Consider the following 11,084-nt stretch of genomic DNA (forward strand, 5'->3'; position numbering starts at 1 on the left):
TCACCCATCCACATCTGGCTCTAGGTAGTCCTCATCTCTCTCCACCAATCCTGGGGCTGCTGTGTTTAAGTCATCAATTGTTTGGGAGCTGTTGTGAACCTCTGGTGTAGTCTGTGCAGTTTCAGTAATCATACCAATGTCGTCATAACTTTCCTGTGAATCTTCCTCTTCGTAAGTCACCCCATCTGTCACAAAGAAAATCAGATTGCAAATTTTAAACATTGATTAGTCAGAACACTGTGATAGTGCTAGTACTTTCATTATGGACACCTTCATGAACGTTGATGTCTCGGGCAGCAGGAGCAGTCGTGCCTGAGAAGGTCAGGGGTCGAGCCTCATCTGCTTCAATATCCTCATAAGGTAAAGAGGAAACACTTTGCCCATCTTTCTCTGAGATCATTTCCGCCTCTGATCTGACTCCTGAATGAAAAATAACATGAGAACACAAAAAAAGTTTCCCCCAAAACGCCCACATCTCAGATATGTGCATATTTTTAATGAAAACGGAACCTTGACTAGTGCAGTAATTTGAAATCTGTTTTATATCTCTGTTTAGGCCCACGCTGAAAGGGAAATTGTGCACCTTTAAGTGGACATCAGGGAGAAGCAGTAGCTCAAGGCAAGAAGACAACATCAAAAAGTAAAGCCAAATTTAATTCAGGTAAGGTTTTCATTTCTATAGCCAGAACCTCTCAAGTTGATGATATAGTGCAATTAAGTAGACATAACTTCAATTGGTGTATTAATATGTAATAATGATTAATATTATCAGTGTAAAGTATAACAGTGTTTTAGGTATTACTGCTTCTTAAATTACCACATCATTACCACAATACAAATAATGAGTTTTAGTTATGTTTAAATGACACTAAAATCTAGACTTTGATTAGGATTAATAACACGAATATGAAAAAACTGAATGAATGAACAAAATAATCAATCAATCAATAAACAAATGAATGAATAAATGACACACTACCATGACTGAGGTCTTCCATCTCATTTTCTTTGTCTATGACATCCTCATATTCCCCACTTTCAAACTCCAGTTCTTTCCCAGGCAGCATTTTTGCTGAAAGATTAATGTATTACACATTTACTGATAGAGTACATAACTACAGCTGTCTAACCAATGCACTGTGCTATTGAACCAGTGATGTACCAGTGTACCAGGGTACAACACAAGACAAGGAAAATCGCAACACACGCACAGGTTTGGGTAATTCTACACGTTTTGTATGTACATTTTCAATCAAGTAAGCAATCTTCGACTTTGCTAATGTGCTGCTTGTTCAGTCAGCAACAGTGACTGTGTTATTTAAAATGCTGTCTGGAGTCAGAATTCAGTCAGTATGCTGAAAGACTGCCCTCTTGTGGCAAAAAGCCTCCAACGCCTTTTTCTTTAAACTTGGATGATGAGGATGGATCTCATGTTCAGTTTAGTTTTTGATACGTTCTAAGGTAATTTGTTAAAAGAGAAACAAGCCATGTAATAAATATACTCACATGAAACTTTGGACTTCCTGGCTCTCTTGACACAAAATCGTATAAATACAGAAATCAAAATTATTACAACAAGAAGAAATCCCACACCCACGATAATAGGTGCTATGGATGTAGAAGGAGGTGGTGAGGTTGGTGAGGGTGGTGGGGGTGGTGAGGGTGATGTTGGCGTGGGAGTCGGTTTCACATAGCCTGAAATAAAGCAAAGCCACTTAGGTGTTTCTGGATCCAGTCACAGTGAGAGCTGTAGTTGGTTCATCATGTTTATCTGCACCACCTCAAGGTAAGTAAGCTCAGAGTTACAGATTTTAAAAAAAGTCTCTTCTCTGCAAAACATGTGAAGGAATATTTCTGAAACCAATAGAAGATATTAAGAAAGGATTCATGAATTCTCTTACCGGGACAAATGATTGTAGCTGGAGAAACTTTTTCACAGGAACGTTGTTTGACAGAGCGCTTGATGTCCATGGTAACATCAGTGAACTCCAGTGTTGTTTCTAAGTTTATCTTGAATCAAATTTAAACTTTTTCACATTTAGTGATACAGCCAGAACAAAAAACACTAAAATATCTCTGGCAGTAAAAAGCAGGCCTGACTGAAGCATCAAAGCAACACACAGCAAAAGAAGTCACTACAAGTCCAAACCAAAGGTAGGACAGTCCATTTCTTTTACGTTTCTGCAACTTTGTGTCAGCAAAGTGTCCAGTAAGTTTTTAACTTAAAAATCTTTGAGCATTTTGTATTTAGTCAGCTAAACCTCCCATACATTTCTTTCCATTTCATAAACCTAAATAATATAAAAATCACATTCCATTCTTCATTATTAGATTTAAATAAACTGAGACACAGAGCCAGGAAACTGTCCATGATATTGGTTTGTAGCATACGAGAAAGATTAGTGACCGGTTTCAAGAAACAGAATGTAAAGATTTACCTGTTTGTCTTCCGTAGAGCCGCTATGGTTTTCTTTCTTAATCTCTTCACAGAGCTTTCTCTCTAACACTGCGGAACGATTAAATGGACATACTCTTTCCCACTTATCTCGATAAATGACATAAAGGACACCTCCATGTTTTTCAGCGGTGCGGAACTTTACACTTTCTGTAAAAGCAAAGAAACTGTGTTTAAAGAAGGAAACAAGCTCATCCACTTCTGTCTGGCAAATATGATGTTAGAGATGATCTGCTTGCGTTCATAATGTGTTTAAAAAATGAACAAAAATAATTTGTACATTTTTTTAATTTCTGAGATTACTTTTCTAATGAACAAGCCAAATGGTCATTGTTACAGAAACTGGAATAAGTTCCTTAACAGTGGCATAAGCAATTTGAGAATGTCGTTGTCATGTTTCCTTTTGCAAAAAACAAAAACCTGTAACAATTACCCCAAGATAATGAATTAAAATACTACCATAATTAAGAGAGGACATACATGTATGTACTGTATATAGGGATGAGTTTATGGAAAGAGAGGTGTATGGACTCACACTTACCACTACAAGTAATGAACACCACATTTTTGTCACACTTTCCTTTAGTCCTCCTGCACTGGCCAATGATGGAATGGTACTTTTCACAGCTGACATGGTAAATGTTACCTGAACCCTTTGATGAAGCTTTGGATTCAATCAAGACAGCATTGCCACAAAGCTTTTCTTGGCAAACTTTGTGTGCGTAGGATAGATCCCAGTTACTAGCACACACTGGAACGCCATCTATCCTCACTTCCCCACGGCAGCCCTGTGAAATGCTGACACTGGGCTCCTCTGGGAAGGAAAGCAATAAACACTGCAGTCAAGTATTGATAAAGACATAAAGCACTGAGGTAGAAATGATCAGTTAATCTTCTCTGCACTGCAAAGTCAAAATATGAAGCACAAGTCCATAATCAAATAGTTCATTTAACACTTTTAGCTTTGGTTTGTTACTTTATCCAGTGTATCTGGAATAATTCTCCTTCACACTCCGAGTGTCTTGTTTCACTCTTCAGTGTTTCCAGTGCAAATGTAAAAAGTCTGTGATCATTTAAGATCAGTCCTGCTGATATAAATCTTACTTTTGCATTCAATAAAGACGGGCTCCTTCCTTGAGGGTGTGGATTTATTTTCACATTCCCAAATGCTTCCTGGATTTTCACCACAGCTGAAGCTTTTGTTCCAAAAAGAATCTATTTCAATTGTTTGGGGGTGGATTTTATTTGTTGATTTGTATCCACCACAGTCCATATTCTGGCAAAGCTTTTCCTTCTCAGTTTCATTGAAGTTTTCTCTGGAAACAGCACTGAGTCCCTGTCTCCAGTGAACCAACACTGTTCCACTACAGGCCTTTTTGTCAGGTACCATCGTCCTCCATTCTGAGACAGACAAGAGAAATAAAAAGTTCACAAAACATGATGTAACCAACAGGATCTGAATGATATAAATAACACACTCTGCACACAGAAATGACATTATGATCCTGCATCAACTTAAAGTTTTACACTTTTGAAGTTTAGCTACCCTTCTGACTGCTGTGTAAATAAAATGATTTTATAGAGTGATAACAAAGAGATGACAACTGATGGCAGCGATATTTCTATAACCATCAGACTGCACAGGCCAGCTGTTTCCAGCTGATTCCAGACATTAAGTGAGTCAGACTGTGTGGCAGAGCCGTACTGGTGACATGGACAACAAGCAGAAAAGAAAAGAGTAAAACTGAGTAGAACAAATATCATTAATGGAGGTGAGGATGTTAATATTCTACCCTTTATTTCACTAAAAGTAACCTTTGAAGGCGAGCATGTCAAAGTTTGAAAGCAGCATTATTTTTATCTCAACATTTTTCTGAAATACAAACTAGTCTCAGTTTGTTTCAATTTCAATTCAGTTTCAAAGCCTTTATTTTAAAATTAGGCTGAAGGAGCAAAGAATAATTCAGAAACTGCTGACACAAAGATCATTATACACACCAGAGCATCGGAGGCCACTGTGTTTGCAGGCAGCTGTAGAAGCAGTAATACTGCTGCATGCAGATAATGGACTGTTAGCATTTGCAGTGCAGTTTAGGTTTGAAATGGCTAATTTATCTGCTGGTGCAGGTCCAAAGTAGGGAAGAGTCTCGACAGCATCACCACATTTAAGCTCCTGACAGATGGTGTTTCCATTGTTAGTGTCTTTGAGAGCATCCTCGCACACAGGGATCCACTTCCCCTCATACTCCACCTCTACGTTTCCAAAGCATTTGTAACTGGGAATGCTAAATCTGGGCTTGACACTACCTGAAACAAATTAGTAATGTTGTCACTTTATTTTTAATTATCCATCATAGTCGTAGTGAAAAGATGAAAAGGTAACTTCAGAAAAATTCAAATTTGCTTCTTTAACACAAAAAGGATTTGAAGGAATATTTAAAAACAGATTCATGTTAAAGCAAAAATCAGTCTCTTTTTGTTTTTTAAATTCTGGTATCCTGTAACTTAGTGACAAAAATTCAACAATCCAATAAACTGCAACAATAAAACTGGCAATTTTTTCCAAAGGAGGCAAATTAGTTGAAAATGAAACATTCTGCCAAGGAAAGTCACAACATTTATTATATGTTTGCAATCTAAAAATAGTTTTTTAAAAAAAACAATTAATTACCTGAGCAAACAACATAGGCTGGTTTTTGTTTACAGGACTTATCATTGTCCTGGTTTTTGACAAAGATGCTCTGTGTCAGGTCAGTAGTCTGATTTGTCGGGTGTAAACTCTTAAAGAGGATATCACCATCTTTGGGACTGTTGTGGGCTTTTATGGGCGTCCCACAGTTCAGCTTTTCACACAGCTTCACAGACTTGTCTTCTGTCCAGGTGTCTCCACACATATCTCCTTCCTTCTCTTCTACACGAATCCTGACTTTTCCCCAGCAGCTGTTCGTCAACCTCATCTCAATATTTCCTGTTGTGACATGAAAAAGTTAAATTTAAGAGGAAACTAGTATCAGCAGATATTTCACAACTTCTTAGACCAAGCTAGGTTTCAGAAAAAATAGAAAATAGTAGAAATTTGATTGAGAGAAAACAAGGAGGTGAATGTACATCTATGGACATTAAAAGGTAAAGTCTGTTATAAATAAATTGTGTCCTCTGAGTGGATCACATTACAACTAGTGACACAATAAATCAATTCCATATTGACCTTATTCTTAGTTTTATACTTTAACTCCTTCATATTTCACATTACCTGAACATTTCACATAAGCAGTAGAATTATGGTGGTCAGGAGGCAGAGGTGTAGTTTGGTTACACTCAAAAAGAGACTTTTTTCTGGATGAGCAGCTAAAAGAGTTTTTCCAAACTTTATTAATCATATCAGCCCTAGAATTGAAAGAAAACCTGGAAGCGTTCCCACAATGCATCTGCTGACACACTGTGTCTGCAGACTCTTGGTTCCATGTCTCTTTAGACCCAGAGAGCCAGTAGATTTCTCTGCCATGCTCTATCCCCACATGACCAGAACAGGTTCCACTTAAAAACACCACCTTGTGACCTGATGGACACAAAGAGAGAAACATGATATACAGTAAGTGGCTGTGCAGGTCGTCTACCTGTTGAAAGGTCAGTGGTTCACAAAGACATAGACACAAAAATAGGAAAGTGGTGCATAAATACATACTTGGTGAAAGAAGCTGAATGGAGATATACCACAGTCTGGGCTTATTCCAGCATAACTAAGTGATTATTCGGGGTCACCTTATTGAACACTAATTATAAGCTTTATCAAAAAGGAAGGTTTGAAGCCTAATCTTAAATGTAGACAAGGTGCCTGCCTACCAAATCCAAACTGGGAAGTAATTCCAGAGGAAGAGGGGCCTGAAAGCTGAAAGCTCTGCCTTCTATTCCACTTTTAGGAACCATAAGTAGTCTGTAGTCTGAGAGGGAATTTGTTCTAGGGATCCAATGAAGAGAAGCCAATAAATCACAAATCTGCTCTCTACTGTTAGTCTATGTCAGTACTTGTGCTGCAGCATTCTGAATCAACTGTTTTTTACTGGCGAATTTAATTTTTGGCCAATTTAACGTTTATAAGGTTAAAATGTGCTTAGTTTTATCTCTATTTATAGGTAAAAATTAGCATTGTCTGTAAGACTTTCATTACTAAGCATGTAACTGTGCCAAAATAATCTTTTAATTAAATATTTGTGTAAACAGTCAAGTATTTTAAAGAAAAAAAATGTTAAAATGGAATGAACAATGAAAATTAAATTGTAGGCATGGAAGGACTTTTGAGCCTGAAGGAGCTGTAGGAATAAAAAGTGAAGTTAACTAAGCTGAGCTTTTCTTCTGACTGACATTGATGAACGAAAATTTTGTTTTCCTGGTTTTAACAATTTATCATATTTTAGTGTGTCTGCAGCTTTTCCTGTCTTGATCCATCTTCACCAATATCATCTGTGACTTGTTCAGCAACTAAAAGACCAAAGATATAGACATAAAGCCTTCCTTTAAGGAAGGAAATTGTTTTTCTGGTTGATGTCACTGAAGGGCAGAGAAATAAAAAAAATAACACTCACCCTCACAGGTGATTCCAGCTGCTTCCGCTTCCCGATCCGAAAATTGGTTGTTTGAGTTTTCTGTTAAACACTCAGATATCTTTGATATCTTCTTATTTCTCGGACACGTTATTGACAGGAAGCTACCAGAACCCTGACTGAATTTTTCAGTTTTGCCTTTTTCCCCACATTGCAGTTGTTTGCAGACAGCTGCTGATTGAGCGTCTGTCCATCCTTTTACAGGAACTTTCTTCCACTGGCCCTCATGCTTTATCTCCAATCTTCCAGCACATCTTCCAGGACCATCTGCCAGTTTCACCTCCACACTGTCTGTACCACGACAATAAGAGATTTATCAGCCACGAAACACAAAAAGAATAAATACATTAAATTAAACTCTTACTGAACACATTTTGGGAAAATATAATCAGAATTTAACAATGTCACAATTTCACTGAATGAAGTAACTCATTTTCTCTCTCGACATAGAATTTATTGCAGGATTTAAAATCCCATTATAAAAGCAGACAAAGGCCATCAGCAGCCACTCTGTACATTTCCACTGCTGTATCTCACCTGAACACACCACATAAGGTTGTTTTGAACACTGGATGTTCTTGCCATGCTGAGCCTGACAGTGCCACAGTGAGGACTCATTGCCTTTGCAGCTCACATGGTCCATTATCCCTCTTGAATTCTGATGTTCTTCAGTATAAATCAGCTAGAACAAAGCATTTATGAGTTTATGTTATTTCATTGATAATCATCCAGTATTAATGGTGCACGTTAGTACACTTATCACAATAAATCCAGTAGCACTGCTGTATGGACAGTTTCTGATACATGAACGCTCAGTATCCATGTATCAGAACAACAGGTAACTTATGGTGACTAAACTTGAAAACTCACTTCCCCACATCCAAGCTCCTTGCAGACCAATTCAGCTTCAGTTTTAGTCCAGGTGGAGGCACACACAGGATTAACTGAATCATTCACTTCAATATTAACTGTACCATAGCACTTGCTGTCTTTGCCAGAGTGCTTCAGAACTACTTTAACTTCATCTGAGAGAGAGAGAGAGAGAGAGAGAGAGAGAGAGCAGTTTCACAGTGTGAAGTGTTTGCTTGGAAGTTGTTTGTGTTGGAATATAGATGTGTTGAATTACCTGTGCATGTCACATTAAGGTTTTTGTTTGTGCTGTTGTTTGGGCTGAGAGAGTTACCGCAGTGCATTTGCTGGCACACATCAAAATCAAAGTTGTCCTGTTGAACAGGTACCCAGTTGTTATTTTCTTCTTTCTCCAGCTGCCCAGAACACACATTTGACGGATTTCCTTTGAGCTGCAATCTCGTATGACCTGTTCATAAAAACACTTTCTGAATTCACCACCATATTTAATATTTAACAGTTTTTATCACAGCTTTAAAATCGGTTTACATAATGTGTAAGTGTGTGTGTGTGTCTGTGTGTTACCTTCACATATGACAGAAACAGGTTTGCATGATGCTGAATTGTCCTGTTTGCCATTCACACACTGCCACAGATGATCTGGGTCTGCATTTTGAAAGGCTGAACAATCGAGCTCCATCTTTGATGAGCTTCTTTCACTATCCATCCATTTTAAGGTAAGAATTTCTTTGAATTCACCACACCCGAGATATTTACACAGAAGATCGGCTTCTTTTTTTTCTTTAAGAGAGAGGAATTATATATTCTTTGTTAATCAAAAATAGTGTACAACATTTTAAAATGTGATCGAAGTAGTACACCATTAAATAACAAGAAGAATCTTTCACAGTAGTGGAACTCTTCTGTCCTTTGAAACACAGAAGATATTTGATAGTAGCATGAATCTGATAATTTAGCACAAAGAGATTGTCTTTAGTGTGATACTTTAGTATTTCAGGCTTAACAAGACAATGTTGAAGCTTCTAATTCTGCGACTATAGTGTTTGAATATAAAAGTATCAATGGTGAAAAGTAACTTTCCTTAAGTATCTTCATTTTTATTTTCGATTGGGATTATACATTAAATATATCATCATTATTTGTCTTAGTGAAAATCTTCACTGAATGATATTTTAATAAGTAACTTAATTACAACCATTATTGGAAAATATGAGTCAATTAAAATTTAAAACTATCTGACATTAGTTTAGAATTTATTTAACCATAATTGCATTACGCTGATCTTAAACGCTGTCTCTAAGTTGCTGTGTATTGTTTACTGCATTTGCATTTTACTGAGAAAAAGTTATCTTTGTTTCTCCTCTGAAGTTATGTACAGTTAACATTTAGAAAAGAACCTACAAATGTATACATGAATGAATCACACTCTTACCCAATCTGTCTTTACAAAAGTAACCCGATTTGCCATCAATGGAGTACTGGACAGCTCCAGCACATTTGGGTCCATTCAGGCTTATTGTGATATTACCTTGAAGAGCACAATCATAAACCAGCCAAATACAAACACAGACAAAAAACCAACAAACATCACAATCGATCTTATCAAGTCATTTCCAATATAGTTAATGTACCTTAACAACCTTTAGCTAAGAGTCATTGTCACTGAGCTCACTAAAAAAGCCCACCAACAACAACAAAAAAACAACAGAAACAAAAATCTGAAAAACTTACTTGAACATGTAATTTTTTTCACTGTGAGCTTTGGGTAATGGCTGTAGTTCCAACCAGGATGTTTACATTCCCACAGAGCGCTCTCGTGTCCTTCACACTTCAGTTCATTGAGCCAGATCGGTCTGTCTTCAGAAGGCTTAACAGTATCTATTACTGGGTTCTCCACAGGTTCCCCACAGTGAGTGCTCTTACAAACCACTTTTTCAGTGTTGTTGCTCCAGTGTGTATCCCCAACATAACCCCATATGTTGTTATGGTAGACTTCAAGGTAGCCTTCACATGGGTAGCCTCCTTTGTTTTTTAGAATCAGTTTGTCCTCAGCTAGGAACATACAAGGTTTATACAGCAAAGTATTATTATAAGAATTATGATTTGTTTCATGACTTACTTTTGGGAACTGCAAAGGATAAAATTTTAAACCTTTGTTTGTGCCATAACATCTGAATACAAGTAAAAATAATAATAATAATAATTTTTTGTTTTGTATGCCTTTACGTTTTACTTTATTATTGTAATATATTTAGCAAGATATTTCTAAACACATTGTTTTTGTGTATCATTATTATTATTATTATTATTATTATTATTATTATTATTATTATTATTATTATTATTATTATTATGAATCCATTAAGTCTTAATCCAAACAATTCTGCTTATAAAATTTCTGGGCGGTCGGAATCCAGCTGTCATGGGGAAAGAGGCAGATAACACCCTGGACAGGTCACCAATCTGTTAACATATGGAGAAACTCGTGTTTACATTACACACACAGTTAATTTAGATTTACCAATTAACCTACTGCATGTATGTGTTTGGACTGTGAGAGGAAGTCAGAGTACCCAGAGATAACCCATGCAGACACAGGTGGCTGTGCCAGCTCCACACAGAAAGGATTTTGCAAAAATCACAATAAAAAAAAAAGCTTAAAGTGGACGCCAGACTAGATTGGAACCCGGTATTTTCTTTCACCGCCATGCTTCCCACTATGTTTGTTTATACGTCTTTATAAATAGAAACATACATAGATTTAGCAATGGAAGCTTTTAGCGGTTGTGAATTTTTGCCATTCTGTATTTTATGTTTAGCCCCACAAAAAAGACTAATTTTTACATTAAGCTTTGAAAGATATTGTAGCGAGTGTAAACAAATAACACTGATTGTTTTCTTTGTTTGAAATCTACATTCTAACTCTTTTAAAGTATTAATATTGTATACTAATTATCAATTAATTTATTTATTAATTATTAATTTCTATAGTTTTTTTCCCGTAAATTTCAAAGACATTTTAAAGACTCATTCGTAATTCAAATTCATAATAATATTTATTACTATTAATAACATCCAGAATTAAAGAAACTAAACTTACCTTGTGAGATCACCAGCTCAACGTGAGCGATGTGAAGAAACAGGAGCAGGAACCACAT

General features: G+C 36.5%; 1 protein-coding gene across 1 annotated transcript; it reads right to left on the bottom strand.

Moving 5' to 3' along the window:
* LOC308407740 (scavenger receptor cysteine-rich type 1 protein M130-like) lies at positions 1-11,084 on the bottom strand (the record flags this gene model as incomplete). The annotated part of the gene is made up of 19 exons (XM_080899580.1): positions 1-185; positions 256-420; positions 977-1,072; positions 1,507-1,695; positions 1,902-2,010; positions 2,439-2,605; positions 2,997-3,269; positions 3,560-3,856; positions 4,454-4,762; positions 5,127-5,423; positions 5,709-6,014; positions 7,039-7,347; positions 7,594-7,738; positions 7,927-8,081; positions 8,183-8,374; positions 8,491-8,706; positions 9,359-9,454; positions 9,658-9,978; positions 11,027-11,084. The coding sequence occupies 19 exons, from the start codon at positions 11,082-11,084 to the stop codon at positions 1-3; spliced, it is 3,885 nt and encodes a 1,294-aa protein (XP_080755706.1).

Source organism: Rhamphochromis sp. 'chilingali' (genome assembly GCF_963969265.1).
Source record: "Rhamphochromis sp. 'chilingali' genome assembly, chromosome: 12".
Classification (NCBI taxonomy): domain Eukaryota; kingdom Metazoa; phylum Chordata; class Actinopteri; order Cichliformes; family Cichlidae; genus Rhamphochromis; species Rhamphochromis sp. 'chilingali'.